This window comes from Seriola dumerili, unplaced genomic scaffold (genome assembly GCF_002260705.1).
Source record: "Seriola dumerili isolate Sdu_G_001 unplaced genomic scaffold, Sdu_1.0 BDQW01000078.1, whole genome shotgun sequence".
NCBI classification, from domain to species: Eukaryota; Metazoa; Chordata; class Actinopteri; order Carangiformes; family Carangidae; genus Seriola; species Seriola dumerili.
This window is the reverse complement of record NW_019174333.1, coordinates 592116-614811: the sequence shown is the minus strand read 5'-3', so window position 1 is coordinate 614811 and position 22696 is coordinate 592116. Positions and strand designations below refer to the sequence as shown.

At 43.9% G+C, this 22696-nt stretch overlaps 1 protein-coding gene across 1 annotated transcript in view; it reads right to left on the bottom strand.

The window, feature by feature from the left end:
* Positions 1-22696, bottom strand: part of LOC111220828 (microtubule-actin cross-linking factor 1-like) — a 114709-nt gene that overhangs the window by 4877 nt on the left and 87136 nt on the right. Inside the window, exons 68-101 of the mRNA XM_022744065.1 lie at positions 22420-22504; positions 21423-21649; positions 20213-20419; positions 19877-20104; positions 19494-19712; positions 19180-19383; positions 18216-18224; positions 17016-17241; positions 15623-15849; positions 15377-15499; positions 15178-15279; positions 14967-15068; positions 14511-14684; positions 14100-14255; positions 13577-13774; positions 12924-13052; positions 12285-12467; positions 11938-12093; positions 11586-11792; positions 11200-11319; positions 10893-11062; positions 10611-10770; positions 10289-10483; positions 9918-10190; positions 9626-9814; positions 9395-9506; positions 9101-9261; positions 8703-8865; positions 8445-8599; positions 8201-8275; positions 6496-6513; positions 5569-5686; positions 4079-4141; positions 957-1174 (exon numbers count right to left, since the gene is read on the bottom strand). Coding sequence (XP_022599786.1) covers positions 957-1174; positions 4079-4141; positions 5569-5686; positions 6496-6513; positions 8201-8275; positions 8445-8599; positions 8703-8865; positions 9101-9261; positions 9395-9506; positions 9626-9814; positions 9918-10190; positions 10289-10483; positions 10611-10770; positions 10893-11062; positions 11200-11319; positions 11586-11792; positions 11938-12093; positions 12285-12467; positions 12924-13052; positions 13577-13774; positions 14100-14255; positions 14511-14684; positions 14967-15068; positions 15178-15279; positions 15377-15499; positions 15623-15849; positions 17016-17241; positions 18216-18224; positions 19180-19383; positions 19494-19712; positions 19877-20104; positions 20213-20419; positions 21423-21649; positions 22420-22504 — 5352 coding nt within the window. The remainder of the gene's footprint in view (positions 1-956; positions 1175-4078; positions 4142-5568; positions 5687-6495; positions 6514-8200; positions 8276-8444; positions 8600-8702; positions 8866-9100; positions 9262-9394; positions 9507-9625; positions 9815-9917; positions 10191-10288; positions 10484-10610; positions 10771-10892; positions 11063-11199; positions 11320-11585; positions 11793-11937; positions 12094-12284; positions 12468-12923; positions 13053-13576; positions 13775-14099; positions 14256-14510; positions 14685-14966; positions 15069-15177; positions 15280-15376; positions 15500-15622; positions 15850-17015; positions 17242-18215; positions 18225-19179; positions 19384-19493; positions 19713-19876; positions 20105-20212; positions 20420-21422; positions 21650-22419; positions 22505-22696) is intronic.

The window sequence follows — 22696 nt, the reverse complement described above, 5'->3', positions numbered from 1 at the left end:
TTTTTTTTAGCACTGTGCACTGCTGTCCAGTCCTGAACGACACTGATGCTTCAATGTAAGGCTCCCTTCTGCATCACACCTGCCAGCACAGGTAATGATGTATGACAGCACACCCCCACACACACACACACACACAGATGCATAATCAGGTGACAGTGCTGACAAATGACAACATCACCAACATCAGATGACGACATCAACACTAATGACAACATGCGGTCTGATGGACTCTGAGTGTTTTTGTTTCGACAATGACGATGTTTCTATTCAACATTACTACCTCCAACACAGAACAGAGGATGAGGGTGATAAGTGTGTGTGAAAAGATGGAGGATCAGGTATGTGTGTGTTCTTATACTACAGTATTTTTTATAGCTTCTCACTGTTTTTTATTTTCCTACTGAGGGGAAACACAGATGAGAACTTTCGCCTACAGAGTTTTATTCCCATGATTTAGGACAGAACAAACCACACTGCAAGTTTCATATGTCTGTAATTATTCTAACGGGTTTCACTGTAATTACACAAAATGATGACTGAAAAACAAGTGATTTTTAATGTTTACTAGTGTTTTTTATGGTTATGTTGGATTTGTCTTTAACTGTGTTGTCATGTGTTTCTTCTCAGTGTGAACAAAAGGTACCTGCAAGTTGTAGAAATACAAAACTAAGACTTTTAAATGTCTTTTAAATTATTTGTGGTATAAAATTTAGGATCAACTTCACACTAAATTGCCTTAGTTTTAGTACAGTACATAGTGAAGTCTGGTTGTGTTTTAGAAAAGTGCTATGATTCATAAAGTATTACTATATCTGAAAGGAGTAGACATGAGGTGCATAGAACCTTGTCACTGCATGATGAAAAAAATAGAACTTGAATTAAGACATCTGATGAAATTAGATCCTGCCTCTACTCTGAACTCAGCAGAAATCTGAAATGCTGATGTCAGCTCTTACCCTGGATGATGCGGAGGCTGTGGGTGTAGCAGGGGCGGAAGGTGCAGAGGGCAGGGAGGCGCCGCTGTGGGAGGCCGAGGAGGAGGAACGGGTGGGGGAGGCGTTTCTGGAGCCCGGTTTGGAGCGTCGGCCCCGGGAGCGGAACGCGGCGAGACCCTGAGACGCTCCTTCAGGAAGGATGAACTTCTCCCTCAGCTCCAGGTTGGTGCGACCACGAGCTGAAGACAGAAACAGGGAAACGGAGGAGACAAATGAGCTGCTTTGCATGTGTGGGCTCACAGTTTTCCTCCAGCAGGGGGCGGCAGAGGCAGCGAGCAGCGTGAGGGAGAGAGTCAGTGCTTCCTTGGCTGCAGACATCAGAGTCCGTGCATGTTTCATTTGAGAGTGCACGTGAGCAGAGCGGAAGTTTGGAGGGGGTGGGGTTGGGGATTTTGGGAGTTTTGGGGTTGGGGGGTTGTAAGTGCACTTTGGTTGAGTTGTTTTAAAAGGGAGGGGTGAGCGAGTGTTTGGTTTGAGTGCAAAAGTAGAAATACATTAATTTATTTGATACGCAACCAAAGTCAGTGAGGACACGTGGAGACACACGTCATCGCTGCAGATAAATCCATCTACCAAACCGTCAATATTTCCCTGTTCAAGTCCAGAGAAAATATTTTCTGCACTGGAGAGATTATTTTCTCAACAGAGTCAAAAGTGCTGATTTTATCTTTAAAGGAATTGTTCAACATTTTGGGAAATATACTTATTTGCTTTCCCACGGAGAGTCAGATTCTCATGTCTGTATGTTAGAACAGACAGGCAGAGATATTTAGCTTAGCTTAGCATAAAGCTGACACAGCTTTTTGACCTCGGTTTTTGTTTGAATTCAACAAAGGAGATAAAACGTGTTAATCAGTGAGCGTTTGAGGTGCAGGTAAGAAGATTTTTCCCCCTGTGGGCAGCACCAGGCTAGCTGTTTCATCTCTTCATGCTAAGCTAAGCTAATCAGCTGCTGACTGTAACTTCATATTTACTGTTCAGACGTGAGCGAGGCATCAGTCTTGTCATCTAATTCTCAGCAAGACAGCAAATAAGTGTTTTTCACAAAATGTCAGCGATGGCAGGTGTCTCCAGTCTTGTGAAAGATGTCGCTATGTGACACAAACTTTCATTGCGTATTTACTTTAAAACCATCTGAGGGCGGAGGGAGCAAAAGCACAGCCTCTCTTCTCTCGTTTTTCAACAAGCGCTCCCATTTCAGTTCATTTTCTCTTCTGGCTGCGAAGGAGCATCTCAGCTCTGCAGTGTATACACAGTATGTGCATAAATACATGTGGGGCTCATGCCTGGTTTATGCTTATCAGGAGAGAGCCCAGAGACTCAGGGTTTCTCCCTTCTTCAAAAGACACTCAGCAGCATTCTCGGATAGAAAGTAGTGCAGCAGCCCCAGCAGACAACAACAAGCCTGGAGAAGCCAGCCACAAAGAGAGAGAGAGGACAGAAGAGATAACAAAAAAAAAAGAACAAAAAATTCACAGAAGAACGAGAGAAGAGAGACAGAAGAGAGACAGAGGAAACATGGAAGAGAAACAAGATGAACAAGTGAAAGATGGAGTGTAAAAAAAGAAGAGAAGAAGGCTGCAGCTAGCTGTAGCAGCAGTGCAACTCCTAGCCTCATGGCCATCGTCCCTAGCAACCGAACAGCAAGGCAAGTCAATTAAACGGGTGCACCCTGCAATTACGTCCCCCCTCAACGCCAGCCAGCCAGGTGCACCCTGTAATTGTGTCTCCCACCAACCAGCCATCACATTTAAAGGAGCCGCGTTGGAAGCCAGCGTTATTAGAAACCCAGGCTGGCCACGCCCAGGTCTTACACACTCACTGACTCTTTACTCTTTGGTTTCACAGATTTGATGAGGCATGTGTTTCCTTTTTTCTGAGAGGGGTCAAACTAGAAAATAATGAAATAATAAACAAGATCTGATGTCATAAGGTAAGATGATACAGAAGTTTTACACATTCTGTTTTCCTTTTGGTTTCTGCTGAGCTTCTCATCCGTGTTCAGTTTATAAGCTCACTTGTAAAATGTACTAATTTTTAAAAAAGTACTTAAAAAATAGACTGAAATTAAATAGAAAGACCAGGGGTTGACCAAATCCTGCTTTGTTGTGAGTGAGGAAAGCATGACGCAGACATGTGGCACACAGACAAGACTGACATCAACGCCTATACACCCAAACCTGACCACAGTTATAAACTGTACACACACATATATAGACACACAGAGGACAGCTGTGGTTAAAGATGGAGACTGACAGCTGGACGGATGGATGGATGAAGAGTGAAAGAGATGGAGGAATGGAGTGAGAGACAGAAAGGAAGTGTAGATACCTCGGCAGCAGAAATAGCCAGGAGTGACTGTCACTAAGAGACACAAGAGACAATGTGAAATAACTGCATGCTCATGGTGGAATGAAGAAAAGTCTCACACACAGTAACACACACACACACACACACACACACACACACACACACACACACACACACACACAAAGATTCCACTTCATGGACTCGCCCAAAACACACCCATGCACATACACAGGCTCTGTTACTGGAGCCAAGACTGCTTAAAGAATCTGTCAAAAATTCCTTCTTCAATGTCACAACCATCAACACACTCACACACAAGCACACAGAGACTGTTAACACACACACACACAGAGCTGACCAGTGGGGGTCCGGACGAGTCAGTGACCCTTGAAACATGTTTAGAAAAACGTGAACAGTTCAGGATTTCAGAGCTTGCGTGAGCGCGACAGCCAGGGGGAGAGGTCAGGAGAGAGGAGGAGCAGAACAGTGGGGAGACATAACGTTAGTCAGGTGATCAGTCAGCAAGGCACAGCAACAAGGCCAAACCCACAGACCAAAACAAAGAGGAAGAATAGTTGGAGGAAAGATGGAGATAAATGGAAGAGAAAATGAGAGAAAAAAGGAAAGAGAATAGGAAGAGAAATGAGAGGAGATCTGAAAGAGAGTCCAGGAACAACAAAAAAAAACAAAAAACTGACCAAAACAAATGTGACGGAGAGAAGACGAGCAGTTAGGAGAGAGTGAAAGCGTAAGAGATAGAGGAGAAATCCAACCTATACGAGATGAGATGGAGCTACTGGAATCGGAGCGGAGAATCTTAAGTCCTGGATGTTGCACTGAGGAAAGAGAAAAAGGGAGGGAGGGAGAAAAGAGAGGGGAAGGAAGAAGGAGAGAACTGAGGATCATGCACCATGCAATACTACTGTTATATTTAAGAAAGAATGAAAAATAAATAAAAAGAAAAGACAGAACAGAGACTGAGGAGAGAGCCGGTCGTGTTTATACAGAAATAAAAATGTGACAAGATAAGATGACGAGCTCCTTCAGGGTCGACAGAGGATGGACTCGGAGGGAACGGATTTTGGGATTTGGGAGATTTGGGTCAGAGAGATGGAAAGAAATACCGCTCTGAGGAGCCCGACAAAAACACCGACTGTAGACGTCACTGGAAAGAAACACTGGAGAGAAACGTGAGGCGGTGCGGCAGGTTCCTGCGTCACCTGCTGACAGACAACTTGACAAACTTGACTTGGTTCTGCCGGAGTGTTTTTGTGTACTGTGCTCCTGATCTGTGTGCTGTCACTAACTGATGCTCGGTGATGTCAGGAGCTCAGTGCAGGAGTTTGCTTTTGTAAAGAGAAGTGTGATGGTACGTTTGTGTGAGTACTAGAGCCAGACCGATATTATAAAACACTGAAAATATGAATAGAGGTATAAATAATATTATAATAATATAAATAGTGATACTTTTTTTTGCTTTAGAATCATTTCAGTGTGAATGGAACCAGGACCAGGATAGGACGTGTGGCTGAGGGTTTGCATCTGCACAGTTGCAGTCTAAAATCCCATCTGCCTCCCTGTCGCTGTTTTTTGTTCTTGCTTCTACATAAAAAGACTGATTATCCAAGTCCACTATGACCCATATAACATTTGTAACATGGATACAAACATGTTAATATGCTGACAATATCTGTTTTATTGTTGCAATCATTTTGCTGTTCTGTATCAAAGAAGATACCTCATAAAAATGTAAGTATAAATTCTTACATTTAAAACTTAAAATCTTTATACATTTTAATCCTATTTTTCTTATGTTAAATATATATTGTTATATTTGTATTGTGATTTATAGTTGCTATTAACACTAATCTAAATTCCCCTGAAGTTTAATGTTCAAAATTTTTTATTACATCTGAAGTCAAAGTTATAAGTTTATTTCTCAACTGTAAAATGATAATATATGTATGATACATACATAATTATAATTAATGAGTGGTGCTCCCAACATATGTTAGTCATAATTCAAAGATTAACAAAATTGAAGAGCTCATTTTCAAAAGTTTTTGTTTTTGTTAAAAAATGAACATTGGTATCGGTTGGATGTGAATACATGTGAAGTAAAGAAAGTGAGACAGAGGAGGAACCACGATATGTTTAGGTGTGTGTCTTTGAGGAATCTGAGCTTCTGTGAGTGTTTGTGTGTGTGTGTGTGTGTGAGAGCGGGAACGTTTGAGGTGAATGTATGTGTGTGAACATCACTCACCTCTGCATGGGTCGTTTTTGACCAGAAACTCATCCAGAGCCATCCAACCGCCTCCGACTCTCACCATCACCGTGCTGCGCAGAATCCTCACCAGACGCAGCTGCTGAGAGTCACCGAACTGAGGAGATAAAAAAATAAAGAGAAAAGAGAGGGAGCAAGGAAGAGGAGGAGAACAGAGGATAACAGAAAAATGAACAGAGGAGAGAACGACGAGAGAAACAGTAAGACAAAGGGTGAGAGGGGGAATTGATGAAGCAGAGAGAAGAGAGTAAGATGAGGAGAAAATCAGTGAGTAAAATAATAGTCGATATATTCATAGATGACTTTTAGATGATTTGCAGCATCACACCAAGCATCAACGAACCAAATCCGAACAGATGATCTCTTCTACTTCATGCAATGACAGAAACAACATGCACTGACAGAACTTCAGAGGTCAATCAATCACCCAGCCGCCCAAATCTAAGCATCATTTACAGGAGAAACCACGGCTTCTTCTACATTTAGTCTTTCAACTTAAAAAACAACACTTGAAATGTTCAAACCGCCCAGCAAAGCGATACCAGCACAGAAGGAATTTTCTCAGTCTGTCTCCAAGCAGCTTGATTTGCTCCCAAGCTTCAGTCCAAAGCAGACTATACATCACCTCACCACTAATTACCACTTCAGCCATGTCACTGTCGCCTGCTTCACATTGTGCAATTTGTCGCTCTCAACACCAAACAAATCACAGCAGTCACACGGGTCGGACGGTGAAACCTGCTTACACGCTGCAAAGCCACAATGGAGTGCTTCTTCTTCTCTTTTTTAAACAGTGTTTAATATAGAATTACTGAACATGTGACAGCAGAAAGGACAGCACTCCATTGGTGGAGGACCGTGAAGCAGATTTCACTCATCCAATCACAGCAGCGAGAGTCACTTTACCTGGTTTCCGAGGAAGAACTACAATAAATCCAGTAGACACGGAGCAGAGGAACACAAGGAGAAAGAAACAGAGCAAGAGTGAAACAACATGTACTGTCAACTGAAGTCTCATGTATGAAAGGCCATTTATTTGTTCTAAAAGCTGGTTCTCATAAACTGTAAAGTTTGTGTATTTCTGTTATTTGAGCCCAGAATTAGTGGTGGAAGCGAACAGATGCAGCGGAGATGAGAGTGTGGCTGTGAAGATGTTCTTTAATACTGCCAGCTGATGACGGCGAGATGGAGTGAAGACAGAGAGAGTGAAGGAAAGTGAAGCCAGACAAACAAACGTGAGAACACACACAAACACATACATACACACGCACGCACGCACGCACGCACGCACGCACGCACGCATGCACGCACGCACACAAAAGACAGACTAACTGGTGTACAATCAGCATCCCCAGTGTCCTGCAGTGAGATGCTGGAAATCATTACCCAGTGGATAATGATGGGGTGATCACACACTGCAGCAGTGGTAGTGATGGCCGATCCAGAAGAAGCTGCTCAAAACTGTTAAGAGTTTATGGCCACTGTAAAATGATGCACAGATACACACAGACTGCTGGGGCAACTATTACAAACACTGTGGCTCTTCTAGGTTTTTCTTTTGGGGGTTAACAGAATGTCAAGCTCTAGTTTGTATTTTTGTTCTGTAGACTCGATTATATGTCTGTTCTTACTGTGTTTTGCATTATTATTACATTATCAAATTCAGTCACTTGTAATACATAACCTGGCATTAAAATAGACTGAGGTACATTTATAACCTGCACTTTTCTTTGATCATTGTTCTATTTCTGTATTTGACTGCTTTAGGTTCACAGTGACCAACTACCAGTGAGCTGGAGCTTGGAAAACTTTCAAAAGATGCACAGGTAGTTGGATTATTTGACAACTCGAAAATCCTGCTTGGTTTGAACACCACCTCACAACACAGCGATTAAATCAGGTAGAGCTCCGCCTCTTTGTTTCCCAGCAGCCCAGTGTGTATCTATGCTGTCTCATTTACACGGTTATGTTAATGCTTTGGTGATGACAGAGAAGGCTCAGCTGATAATCCTGGAGTGCTGTGAGACGTTATTAACATGTTATTTCAATGTTATGATACAGACAGTTTAAACACTTATAAATACACCATGACACCATGATGTGAGATGGACACATTAAAATGCCGTGAAGTTATGTTGAGAAATATGAGTTGTTAATTGTTGCCTGATGGAAAAGTGAAGACAGCCGGTTAAAATAAATTGTTTTTTAATAAGAACTGAGTCAAAGTGTTTGCAAAGTAACTTTTATCGATCAGAGCAAGTTCACACTTTCTTTACTTTTGCACAAACTCCTAGTTTGTTTGCCAGAGTAAGAAAAGTTGGCAGCAAAATGTGAAATCAAGTGAAAACATCTGATCATAAGACTTGATGTGAATTTCACTGTAGAATTGAGACATGTCTGATGATGCTGACTTGTCTAATACTAAAAGCTCAGAGAAGAAAAAAACCAACAGCTACTAACTGCTTTGACCCAGCTCTGTTAACAATTAAAAATCAATTAATTACTATGAACATTAACATTCTTTTGTTACAGATAAAATAACAGTTTATTTGTAACCTATTCTATAAATGATGTCAGTGTTAAAATGAACCAGAAAGTGAACTGAGCTCACCCGGTATTTGTTCTCTCCGATCTGCTCCACCTGGAACCTCTTGGCACATTTACACTGGGCCACCTGCCGAGTCACCTGCACAACGCCACACAACATGTCAGTGAATGTCTCCCTGCATTTACAAACAATGACTCATGACTGGGCCCGTCCAGTATAAATACATGGCCCCAGTACTGCACCATACGTATCATCATACCATCTTTGGAAATGCGTACTTATGCATTTGTCTTTAGATTTTTCTTACCTCATCCTCGATCTTGTCAGCATCAGTGGTCGGTCTGTAAGCGTCTTTGTTGGGGTGAAGAGCAGCAACAAACTCGTAGTAGTCGATGTAACCGTCTCCATCTCTGTCAAAGATGTCTGCCACCGCTGTCATCTCCAGCTTACTGGTGGGAAACTCTGCACAGAAGGACAAGAATCCATATTCAATCTACAGTATATCGTTTGTAACAACTCAGCCACTAAAAACAGCAAACCAACTAAATGATCTCTCATCACTTACTTGAGGCCAGGATGCCGTCGATAAACTCCTGGCGTGTGATCTTTCCATCCTGGTCCTTGTCGATGCGTCTGAAGAAATCCATGACACGAGACTTCTTGTGGTTCATCCAGCGCATGTACTTCTTCCTCCACACGTCAAAGTCAAAGTTGGCAAACTCTTTGAGCTGAAAGTGGGTAATGTGTGTTACACTTCGTATCAGAGTCATAAAAACTGAATAGAATATATACAATGAGCTGAAAGTGTTAATATGAAAGTAATACTGAGTTATTGCCAGTTATATTAAGAAATTCAGAAAGAAAAATGCAGCTCTGATTGGCCAGGAATGTAACTTAAATACAGGCGTTCACCCAGAATTTCACATCAATTTTACTCCATCTAAATGTACAGATGTGAGATACCTCCTCCAGCCTGTCCAGAGCATCGTTGAGTTTGCGCTGGCGGTCGAGAGCCAGCAGCCAAACCTGCTGCCACCGTGCACAGAGCTGGTTGAGTCGAGGGTTTCCTCCGGGGACCTGCATCGCTGCCTGCTGCTGCTGTTGCTGCTGCTGCTGCTGCTTGCCTGAGGAGGTTGCAGAGATTTAATGTAATGCTGTGAGTAATGTGTGCATTTCCACCACAGGCTCTTATGTTATTGTCAGAAAGAAGAAGATCATAATATTTGTGCATCAGGCGGTAAACACAGGTTGACGTACGAGCTCCTCTCCTCTCTGCCAGGCTGCTGGGAGGCTCAGCTGGTTTCCTTTTGTAGGTCTTGGTCACTTTGTCCACGTCTGGCTGCTTCCTCGTCATCTCCTCCATAAACATCTGGAACAAACACGGTCAGAGATAAACACAACTGTTAATGAGGAGTACAAACACAGTGTACAGGTTTATGGGGCTTCATTCTATGTGCTGATGAGTGAGTGGGTTGATGGGAAACCCACCTGGTGTTCTGTGATGAGTGATTTGAGCTGTGGGATGTCTTGAGGAAGCGGTTCTGTGTCCCTCTGGACCAAAGTGGTCTCAGCCCACTGTAGCCATGACAACAGCTCCTCCAGCAGGTTGGCGTTGTTGAGCACCTCAGTCAGAGCTGTCTCCAGCCGCTGCTCGTGCTGTTTCGCCCACGTCAGAACCTGCAGAGTCAAAGTTTGATTAACAAAAGATTTCTATCGTGTTTCCATCATGTTACTTGTCACTTGAGACAAACAAAAACAACAGCAACCCTCCACCCCTCACCTCCTCAAAACGCGCCCTGATGATGGTGATCCAGTGTTTGATGGTGGTGATGGAGTCAGGGTGACACAGGGTCAGGATGCCCTCTCCCATGCCAGCAGCCTTGTTGACATCCGCCCTCTTCTCCTCCACCGTGCCCATGAAGTCACGATGTGTGTGCAGCAACGGCTGCAGAGTCTCCGCCTCTTCGGGGAGGACGCCACGGAAACGAAGCGTCTGCTCTGCCTCTGAGAGCCACTCCAGAAGCACCTGCACAGCTGTACGAAACTCCTCCGCCTGACGGAGAGAGGGGGAACGTGAGAAAGATGACGTTTTTGACAACGCTGTGTGCTTCATCTGATGAAGAAAGTTTAAACTTGAGCAGATTCTCTCACCTGTTTGAGAGCCTGCTGGAGGCGGGTCTGTTTGGTGACCGACAGGGCACACACTGTATCCCAGCGGTTGCTTAGCTCCTGAAGCTGAACTTTGACCCACGCCGTGTCATCGCGACCGGTCTCCATCAGCTCCCGAGCCGAACGCTTCAGAGCCTGAACACTGCTGGTTCTCTTCCCCAGCTCTTTTTGGAAAGCCTGGGGGTTTAGACATAAGACAGTGATGAAGGCAGAACACAGATCTGTCATTCAAAGGCTGTTTAACAAGGTCATTATTATCCTCTCATGCAAATCTGACAAGCACGGCTTTGTTTAGTGTACACACCTTATGTGAGTCCATGAGGTTGGACACCAGATCCAGGTCTCCATGGACTGGCTGATCTTCAGCTAGCTGAGGTTCTACCCGGTACAACCAGTCAACAAGGGCCTGAAGAGCCTCTGCAAACTGTCCTGAGAACAGCAGGGCCTCCTCCAGCTTGTGTTGTCTGGATGGAGGAGAGAAGACAATATCTCTTAATGATCATGTTTTATTTTTCATATGATGATTCAGAGCTGTGACGGATATCTGGATGAACCCGTTTCAGTCCATATCCTTCTTCCTCTTTACCTCTCCACGCTCTTGCCACAGACGGTGTCCCACTTGTCACGGACTTCTCCCACCAGGTGATCCAGTTTCTGGGTGTCTGCGGGCAGCTGAGCCTTGTCCCTCATTGCCTTGCCGGACCTCACTGTGGTGTCGTACACAGGCTGCTTTGAGCCCAGCGCTTTCTGAAACTCCTGGATGTGCAGAAAAAGGGAGATAAGGAAACAGATTTGTAAATGGGAACATCAAAGGAAAAAATTTGAAATACTGAACTCATGGAAATATCTGCATATGTGCACAGGATAAATATGCTAATAACTGCCTATGGTACCTTGTGTTTGGCCAGTTGTACTTTGATCTTGTCTGGCTCGTTGGAGATCTCCAGCTCCGAGTCCAGTCTTTTCTCGGCTTCTTCCAGCCAGTCTGTGAGCTTCCTCCAGGCCTCGTGGAACTAAAGCAGGAGTGGGACAGAGTTTAAGTTTGATATTTTAATACATAAATACTCCCTAGCTGAGAGAGGTCAATATAATTTCAGCTCTTTACTAATACATGAAGTCGTTTGGCAAATTCTATTATCAAAAGTCAAGTGCAATTTCAGACATTCTGTAAATTGATATAATTACTATCATGTGATAAAGGTTTTAAGTCATGTTTCAAATATGAAATAAATAAACTACACAAGCCCATCAGCTGTGAGTGTGTCTATCTGTTCTGTACCTGTTTGGCTCGTTTGCGGGCCTCATCGAGGTGTCGGCCGCGGTCCAGTGACCTCTGGACCAGCTTGTCCCAGCGAGCCTGGACGCTGAGCAGCAGGTTTTTGATGAGAACCACGTCCTGCTTCAGGCTGGCAAAACGAAGCTGAGAGCCGGCCTTCTCCAGAGCCAGGACCTGCTCCCTGTGGGTGTTCACTTCATTCACGAATACCTGGACGGACAGAGAGACGAGAGTGGAATATGTGTTGGGAACAGTAAAATCTTATTCAGGGTAAGATGTGTTTACATCAACAAGAAGGGAGAAATGATGATCTTGAAACACTGTTTCTCATGACTAGAGTATATTCAGTTTCTACCTTGTGCTCATCAATCTGGAAGAGGACCGTGTCCAGGATGAGGCTGGGGGGCTGGGCCATGTTCAGGGTCTGTTCAGCCTGGGTCAGCCAGTTGATGGTGTCCTGCAGAGAAGTCTGGAAACCTGTTGCCAAGGAAACAGCCTCCTCCAGCTTTCCCTGTCAGACAAAGTTCATAGAGAGAGTTCAAAGTTAACAACGATGATAATAAGATCATAAATATAGAATAGAATTCAAATCTATATTGACTGAGAAATGTGATAAATAGAACATAAAGAAAAGAACAGAGAAGGATAGAGCTAAAAAAAAAAAAAAGAGAAAAAGATAAAGTCCACGAGTTACAGTCTTACCCTGCGGTCGTCCATCTTGGTGTTGAGGCTGCCCCACTTGTTCTGCAGCATGGCCAGGTTCTGCTGGGTCTGGGTGGTACCGGGTCCTGCTTCCTCTCCTCCTCGAGCCAGCAGCATGGACTCTCCTTGATCCAGCAGGCGATGGTACTGGTCTGCTCTCTGAGTCAGCTGAGCCTGAAGCTCCTGGACACGGAGAAGACACAAACACGAACTGACTCTCAGGCTAAAAGGTGAGTTTCACTGGTAACTTTCATAGTCACCCTCTGCCAAATGCCTCTCTGTATAAACAGATGAGCACGTGTAGGCTAATACTCCGAGCATCTGCTCAAAACTCTGCTGGTAAAAGGTTTTATGTGCTCTTAAAATCTGTTTATGACACTGAAAACGACCTGTTGTTGTATTCATACAGTGGGAACCTTATGATGTGGAATCATTTCACATGTGCTTCTAACAACAATAAACAACAATAAAAAACTACTTTATGCAGAAACATTTCTTAGCGATGGAGAATCAATTTTTTCCCCAACATGGAAATTACATTAATGTGTCAAGTGTTACAATGAGTTTCTCTTCTTGCGTCTAACGTGTGTATTGTTCATGACATAGTGGGCATAGAGGTGTTATGTGATTCTCTGTTACCATGTGCTGCTGTAGCTGCTCCCTGGCTGTTTCAGGGAGACCGCCTGTTGGTTTGGCGGCAGACAGCTGGCTCTCCGTCCTCCTCAGCCACTGGAGGAACTCCTCCAACTCGCCATGGAAACCTTCAGCCTACAGAGAAACACGTGTGGGAGGAGGAGGAGGAGGAGGAGGCATGAATTCATTATTTTAGCTGCACCTTAAGATTTCATGAAAATATCTCCACTATAGCTTTGATCTGCTGCTGAGCCCATTACTTTCAGATATCATTTCATAATAGCGATTTAACGTGTGTAATAACTGTACAACCACAAGCTCTTGATAGAACAGTTTCAACAGAAGGTCCATTTAGTAGCTGTTCTGGAGCTTTTGATTCGTTCACAAAACCTTCCTGAACAGATGAAGTTGGCAAGTCCAACTGAAAGTGGGGCTGGACCTGGTGAGATTGTTTTGTCAGTTACTGTGTCCAAGGTCAAGAATGAACTTTTAATGTCAGTTTTACATCCAGGAAAAATTAAACCTTGAAACACAGAACTGAATGTTAACTGTGCTGTTTTTAGATTGTATCTGTTTCTTCTCTTTGTTATAATGAGGACTGGGTTGTTGTTCATCAACAGTGTAAAGATCTAAGGGAAATCTCTTTTTCTTCACAGTACCTGGTGCAGCGCGGCCTCCAGCAGTTTCTGCCTCTCCTGTGTCTTGAGCAGCAGGTTCTCCCAGCTCTGGTTGAGCTGATCCAGCTGATCCCTCAGGTGGCTGGCTTCATCGCCGGGGGACGACTCCAGCAGCTCAGCACCAGCACTGTTCACCGTCTCCACCGTGGCGTGATGGGACAGCACGTCGTTACGTAAAACCTGGGACACAGAGGAGGGAGTCGGAGGTTAATTACACTGAACTGAATCTGAATGGTGAGAAGCAAGAGCAGAGCTGAGCTGAGCAGAAGATTGTGGAGGTTAAAATAACATAGGAGGCAACTGTATTGTATTGTGGCTGTCCAAGGAGAAGAAAACAAACCACGTTAGGGCTGTAGCACAAACAAAGGATCACCGGCCAAAAATGTGACAACAAATTGAGTTACAGAGTCAGAATCTTTTAAGGAAACAGCCCCTTTTACTATATCAACCTGATCAAGAAGAATAAGGAAGGAAGGAAAAAGAAGTCTCCGTTTTTTGCACATACGTGGTGTTTAGCCAGCTCGATCTCGATGGCCTTGGGGTCAGAGCTGACTGGCCGCTGTGTGTCCAGGGTGGTGTGTGTGTGGCTCAGCCAGGCCTGCAGCTCAGACAGGGCATGCTGGAACTGACCCAAGGCCAGCAGCGCAGCCTCCAGCTTGTGCTGTGGTGGAAGAGAGACAGAAGTTCGGGCTTAAAAATAGGAACTTAAATATTTGGACTGTAATGAAAAGCAGCTGTCAAATACATGCGATCCTACAGAATGCCAACAAAGACCAACATCGACAACTTCTCAAGGGAAACGGCGGGGTAAGAGCTCGAGGTCAGTCACAGGACCATGACCTTGGAACAGTTGAGGTTTCGGTGTGTTACTCAGGGACTGCTTGGTCAAAACTGCTACCAGATGTGGTTTCTGTACCTGTCTCTGGGTGATTTTATCCCCCAGGTTGTCCCAGAGGTGGCGGAGCTCGGTCAGCGGCTCCTGGATCATGTCCCTGTCTGTTTGGTCTGACACTTTCTTCAACAGCAGCTCCCCCTGGTGGCACAGCTTCTCCATGTCGATCTGCTGCTGGTAAACCTCCACCTTGTATTGCTGCTCGGGGTGAATGGAGGGATGAGAGGAGGAGGAGCAGGAGGAGGTGGGAGGTAAAGAGAGGAGAGAAGTCTTTTATTAGTTCTTGACAAAAGTATCCTAGATATCCAAAATATAGTTTGTTTTAAAAAAAAAAAAAAAAGGAGATTTTTAGCTAATTCTAAAGGCACTAAGAGATTTTGTATATATAAAAACTGATTTTAAAACAGGTTGAGTGTAAAATGTGACTCGTTTGTTCAGGACTGACAGGTGAAAAATGAAAGACGAAACTCTCATGCCAACCTTGAGCTCTTCAATCTGCTGTTTGACAGTTCCCAGGTCAGTTCCCACCGTCGACATGTCACACAGCTTGATCACTGCGTTGTCCAGGTAGTCAAACATTGACTGGAAATGAACGACACAGTTAAGCGGGTGTAAAGATGACATCATTATGTTTAACAAAACGAAAGGTCAAGATTCATGTTTGGCTTCTTTGTATTTGTGATCAACAAACCTGCAGTGCGTCCTGATACTGCACAGAGGCCGTCATGGCCTCCTCCAGTCTCTCCATCCTCTCTCTCCATGTCCGATTCAGGCCTTCCCAGGCAGCGTTCATCTGAGACAAGGACAGGAGGAAGAATTATTATATTAGTGGATCAACACATCTACATTTCCATCTACTTCAGTTATCTAATGTAATCTTAATCTCTCACCTCGTCGATGGTCTTCTTGACTTCAGGTTTCTCAGTTTCTCCACAGGCGAAGATGAGGTCAGCCCCGAGGGTCCTGACAAACTCCAGCTCCTCCCTCAGGCCGTCTGTCTCCGCCTTGATGGCCTAGTGGAAGGACAGGCAGACCTCATAATGAGTCGTAGAGAGTAAAAAAAACACACTACAGACACTCCATTCCTCCCAGAATGCCACTGTTTATTTACACATCCCCTCTCTCCCTCTCCATACCTCAGCAGCCTCAATCTGTTGCTTGATGAGCGAGGGGTCCACACCAGGATCCTCCAGATCTCTCACAATGTCCTGGGAGTCTCGGAGCGTGCTCAGTAGCGCCGCCACGTCAGCCCAGAACTTCCCGGCCAGGTCCAGGACGTCGTTCAGCTTCCCCTCCCTCTCCTCGGCTCGCTGCCGGATCTCATCCCACAGAGAGCGCAGGCGCAGGAGGCGGGAGCGGACGGCTGGAGGAGAGAGGGGGAAGGAGTCAAGCATTAAACAAGCTGGTAGAATTAGTGGGAGCACGCTGGGCACACTGGGAAATAGTAATAAGTCTAATCTGGGAGTTCAAATTTGTAATAATGTAATAATGTTTTCTTTGTTAGAATTTGCCGTCCAGTCCCGGTTAGAGAAGTCTGTCATCAGTCCACTCCCACTCCTGCTGCACACTGGGCCATTCATTCTCATGACGTGTGGAGGGCTGGAGGGCATCAAAGCACCAACTTCTTTTGCAGAGAAATTTAACAAAGACGGATGTGTTTTGTTTTCGTGATGTGGCGGCGTTGGAGGAAATATGCATATGCTGTTCCAGACCTGACTCTGTCTGCCCACTGGCCTGGTGCCAGAGAACAGAGACTTACTTTTCAGTTGATTGTTCAGTCAGTGAGCTGGTTGGACTGGAGCCCAAAATAAGGTTTTAATATTTTTCACCCAGATCACAGAAGCCTGTCATGTTTTCCTCTCTGCTCTGACTCCGGTCTCTAATGCCCTGATGCCCTTTTTTATTATGCAATTTGTTGATGCCAGTTCCGGCCAGTATTTTCCACCTAAATGAAAAGGACTCAGAGAAGCAGCTCACAAGTATTTTTGATAGAAAGCTTAAAACTCTTCATCTCAGCCCTTAACTAGCTCTGAAATTTTGTACTTTGCTCAGCACTTCTTTACAAATACTGTTATAAATATTGATGTCTTACCAATTTTATTCTTTCTATGTCATTTTTTTTTAAACTTATTTTACTTTTCATGTGAAGCACTTGGTGCAGGTCATTTCTTTGTTGTAGGGAGCTTTGTGCTTCATTTCTTGTATTATTATTATTATTATTACTGTTATCATCGCCACACAGGGACTGCCAACTACAACAACTGGCCTTTTTATGGCCAAAAGAACTTTATTAACCCCAAGCAATGTGTTGCACTTTGGATAAAAGTGTTTGTTACTTTAACTGTGCAGAAGCTCATCAATGAATGAAACTAAAATTGATTTTCAAAAACAAAACTCAAAATACTCTGTGTCCGAGTAGAACCCCTCACCCTGTTTAAAACCCGACTTGTGTCACATGACGCGGCCTGTCTGTCAGTCTAAATATCATGCGGCTGTCATTCACTGTCAGACGCGTCCCAGCTCACTCACCCTGAGCGGCAGGATCGTCGCGAGCAGCTCGTCCTATCAGCTCCTCTCCGCGGGCGCAGAGGGCCGAGAAGCTTGGCAGCAGTTTGTCCAGCTCCAGCCCCTGAGCTCGGTGCTCCGCCAGCTGCTCCCTGATCTTCTCCACCTCTGCTGCCACTGGGGGAGGCTGTCGCAGCCGCTGCACCGCCCCCTCCAGGGTCTCCAACAGGGGATCCATCTTGTCATGAAACTGAGGACGGAAGGAGAGGCGGAAAAAAAAAAAAGTTATGAGGGGGAGGAGAGTGTGCTGAGGTTGCTGGGTTTGGGTTTTTGATAGCTGGGTGACATTTTGAAAGTAGGAAAATACTGATATATTATGTGGGTGGTCAGCCATCTGGGGCAGACTGTATTAACTTCACACAGAGTGAATACAGAAGGAATAAGAGAAAATTCAAATTAAAACCTTGCAGTTTCTCTATGTAATATCTCAGTATTTCACTTTCATCGTGTCATCCAGGTTGTGTAACTCTGACAAAGCTGGACTTGATCTACCACACAAGAGGGAGCTATTAACAAAGCAGAGTCCACTAAAGGACCCAGGAGACATTTTGGACAAGAGAGAATTGTGCAATTTGTACTTGAGCTTGTTTTAAGCATCTGAGTGAAATTAAATAGTTTGATCACTACATAACACAACAACTTTCTTCTAACCACAAGAAGAAGATTCTTTTGATACAAACTGGTTTGTAGGACCTGAATCGAGCCTAGTCTGAGATAAAACCATGAAAAGTGGAAGGCAGGCCTCAGTTTGAGACTAGGCTTCATTCAAGTCTACAGTCCTACACCACAGAGAAAGCTAACAGATGTAGTTCAGTCTTATGGTCACTCAGGATCAGCCCACACATGATTCAGATCAATGTTTAAATCAATAAAGCCATAGTTTGATTTAAGTTAAGTGGTTTTGAGAAGATTTTTGAACAAATCTTTTAATACCTGTAAGAGAATTCATTCTACTTATTAATACAAAACTGTATTTCCATGATATTTTCCCCATGAATGAAGGATCGAGTGATATTTAGGGTAGGGAATTTAAGACATTTTTGTCTGGTGAGATCAGTGCTGGTACGAGATTATGGCTTTACTGATTCACGGTTTGTTAGTTGACCAAATCATGTGATGTAACCGCAGCCTGAGCGCCAGTTTGATGTTGTCAGTCAGTCTTACCTCTACCAGCTGGGTGATTGCAGTGAGCAGTGACCATGGAGAAAATGGTGGTGGGAGGGGGTTGCAACACACACAGCACATCCACAATGAACGAGGGATGGGATGGAGGAGGGAGAACGGGTTGCAAGGATGAGGGGTGGTGAAGATGATGAGGGAGATTAAGGTTAAGGTCAAGGATGAGGGAGGAGAGACAGGGAGGGAGATGGTTTAGGATGGAGTGAGGGATAAGGACAACACAGAAGTGCAGGTTGAGGAAGAGAAGGATCAATACATGGATCAGTTTGTAGGGGGGCGGAGGGTGGAGAAACAATATAATGAGTTAAATCAGAGACATGCATACAGTACAAAATGTCAGGCATTATCGACACCAGAAACACCCATGACTCAGTGATGTCTCATGAAATGAAGTGCAAAGAAAACTAACACTTAAAGAAGACGAGATGGAGTCTGCATAATAAAGTTTATAAGTTAAAGGTATGTTTTTCCAAAGCAATAAAACCAGAGTAAAACACTGGCTGATGTTTCTGTTTCTAATAAGATATAAAGTTTTTAAAAAGCAAAATACAAAAATACAAGAACTAAATAACGATGAAACTTAACTTTAACTGAACTTGTTAACGTGTTACACAATAAATCCTCATTATCATTTATTGAAAGCAAGCAACAGAGACAAAAACAAAATCACATTAAATCTCATGCTGTTTAGTAATCACACCAGGCGTCATTGTTTTGTCTGTGGCAGCAGACACTAAATAACAAGCTATTAACAGACCAACTAACAGCATTTATAGACTATTTTTCATCCTCACCGAGAGGCAACACAAAATGTCATTAAAGTTTATTGAATTCAGTTTTAAACCAGTCGTATCAAAGGCTTCAAGCACACTAAATAATAAGACTTATTAGACCCACGTCTGCAGTTATAACAGTGATTGAAATAGTGAATTCGTCGCCTGTGACGTACCTGTGCAGACTGGGACACGGCTTCGTCTAGTGCTGTAGCTCGACCTTTCACCTCCTCTTTGATGGCCAGGTAGCGCCTCTCTGCGTCACTGTAGCGCTGCGTCACTGTCGCCCCCTCCTGGAGGCTGAGCTCGGCCAGCTGGGGTCCGATCTTCAGTAGCTTGTCGATGTGAGGTTTGTGCTCTGCGATAGACTCTCTGAGCAGCTGCAGAGGAAATGAAAGAACATGAACATGGAAATTAAGTAGATTTTTAAATTATTAAATATAATGAGAGGAAAACTAAAACAGCATCAGGATTTCGTGTCCTCTCTTACCCTCATCTGGTCTTGTTGCAGTCGGAGAGCATCTGTGTCGATGGCTGGTGGTGGCAGCTGGGTGATGAGGGTTTCGGTCTCGCCAAGCCACGGCTCCAGTTCCTCGTAGGTTTCCCAGAAGCGAGCCACCAGAACCTGGGCCTGCTCCAGAGCTGAGAACCGCTCACTGTGGCTCTGGCTCACTGCGTCGTAACGAGCACTCAGAGAATCTGTCTTCACCTGGAGAAGTTAACAAAGACATACAGATATGATGATCCTAACTTTACTTTATCCTCACCTAGTCTATCCCTTACTAAGGTTATCAATGTGCACAAACTTTAATATCTCATGTTCATGCTCTTCCTCATAATTCTGCATCCCTCCATCATTCATCAGTGACGTACCATCAGTGCATCCCTCTGGGCTTCACTGCAAGTTTCCAGGATGTCATCTCTGGTGCTGAGGAGCTGATCCACAGTGTCTTTGTGTCGGATGATGTCGATGTTGAAGGCCCTCTGCACCTGGAGCTGAGCCACCGTCACGTCAGGCTCCAGACTCAGGGGCCCCAGAGACGCCAACTTGCGCTCCGTCTCCCCGACCCAGGCCAGCTCTGCATCCACTGCCTCTTCATACTGAGGGGAGGAGGTGTTGTGTTTTAGCAGCACTCACAATATAACAGAATCCCAAACAGTTGACCAGCTCAGCATTTATGTTCACTCGTGTTAAACTGCGTGCAGCACCTGTTGTGACCTCTGGATGGCGGCTTGCACCAGCTGCACACGCTGAGTGATGGTTTCATCAGCCTGCCGATAGCGCTGGTTGGCGTCAGCGACAAGTCGGTCCAGACCTTCACGGGCTCGCCACGGCACCAGGTCCAGCAGGGCGCTGCCCACCTCGTTGACCGTGTCCAACACCAGACGCTTCTCTGCTGAAACTTTCTTCAGCTCCTGTCAAAGTGAAAGTGAGGGATTCGTTTTATAAAGTAAATCCTGTAATCAGATGGAAAATTAGCTCAAAAGACTTTTCAAATAAACTTCATGTACAAATGCAAAAATGCAATTAACTTAACTAAACGGCAACAAGTGTATCACAGGGGTTTTTTTTTTGTGGTGGCTAAAGCTGCTTTACTTTTCAAGTGTGGCACAGTGGAAACGTGTTAAATCGTAATCCTTTCAATAGCTTTTAGAAACTTATCAAGTTCCCAGAAATCAAGGTTTCTATGGTAACTCTACTGTGGGAGGTTAATATTGGAACGGCTGAAAATGTCATTACAGACAGGAGTTGTCATCAAATAATATGTATCATTTTTTTCTATTCCAGGAAAATCCTTTAAATCTGTAAAATATGGAGTATCGATAAGTTTTATCAAGTTGTTAGCCAATTAACTTTGTTGCATCCCATCACTCAAGTGCCCCAATCAATCATTTAGTGAAGCAGGAGTCACATGATCCAAATGGCTGAACAGAAACTAAAAAAGGTAGAAGAAGAGCTGCGTCTCTGACACTTGTGTGAGAAATGTGGTGTGTTAAAGAGAGCAGATGTAAAGGGCGGATGTCGAGTCTTACACTGTGGCTCCAAACGCTCACTTTGAACCAGGTGACTCACAGTCTGAGTTAATAATAAAGCTGGAAGCGATGAGTGTAATGTGAAATAGAGTGAGACATACAGCACACCATCACATGCAAGTACTATAACTCTAGCTCTAAACTGTCTTTAAAGGCCTGAGTGTTCAAATAAAGGTATTTCAAGGACATGTTAGTTTTAACTGAAATGTTTTCATTTAAAATAAATAAATATATATAGGTGTAATTTTGGAAATAAACAGATATCAATGAATATCAATGAGTATTAATCTTCATGTCTAATTTTCTCAGTTCCTCAAACACAAATCTTTTCCGCATTACAAGAATCACTCTTGTACACAAACATAATCTTTATCTATTCTCCTACCTTCTGTCTCTCCTGATAGGCTGGTGAGGCGTCAGGTTCCACATTATTGAGCTCCGCCTCCACGCCGTCTAGCCACTGGTTGACGTCGTCGTGCGCGCTGGCGAACCGCGTGGAGAGTTGCAGGGCCTGCTCCAGGGTGCGGAGAGCCTTGCTGCTGCCGGCCGTCATCTCAGCGTAGCGAGACTTGATGCCGTCCAGCTTCTCCTGGATCAGGAGAACCTCCTCACCTGCAGGAGCACACACAGGTCAGTGTGAGGAGATGCAGACACACAGGGAAGGTTTCAACAATAAACCTTGTGGTGATTGTAAAGGAAGACACATTTTTCTAGTTCTTAAAGTCTTCACTGTTTATAATTTACCTTGTGTTTTCAGTGTGACAAAAGTGCGATCTGATTTCTTCCTAATTCTTATATAATATATAATCATAATATCGCATATTAAAGACATGTTCTGTAAAATCTCACAGTATGTTTGGGTTGACAGCACAGCATTCCTCTCATCACCATGATGTTTGATATAAATATGACGGTAAAAACACAAAGTGTATTCATGTAGATGCACAAACAACTTGCTGATAGTGCTGCCAGTCAGCATGGCTAATATCTTGATATGTGAAGACAAACACAAACCACATGTTACAGCTTGACTCACCACTGATCTAAACGTGTGGTTTGGATGTGAATCTATAAAAACTAAAACACTGTTTGACTGTGTGTTTCTGTTACTAAGCCTCGTCTGTGTGTCTTCACAGACAACAGACCCAAAACAACACAACTTATTGAATAAAGAGAGCTTTTTCCCCCCATGGGAGAATGAATGTAATGCAGCTAAAGCTGAAGTTACACAAGTTGCTAATAATCAAAATGCATAAAAGATGCATTCAAGACAAACTGTAAAATGATCAAAGACAACACAAGACATCTTAAATATCTTCTTGCTAAGAGGAAACAGACAGAGTCAGGTTTGGGGGAAGATGAAGTGGTTTATCTGATATTACCTGTGGTCTGTTTGAGTAAAGCTTGTCCATTCTTGATGGCCTGGTCCACTGTCTTCTTCCGGCTCAGGATCTCTTCATTTAGAGACTGAGGGAAGAAACAGCGTTAACATAAAAAACAGTTTCCCTTTGTGCTACAACAATTCAATCTTAACTACAATGTGCACATTGTTGGTAACACTTCAAATACGTTCTAGTGATAAAACTGCACCCAGTGTGTTTCAAATCTTTTCTTCATGCCCATAATAAAAAATATTACATTATCAAATTACATTTGTGC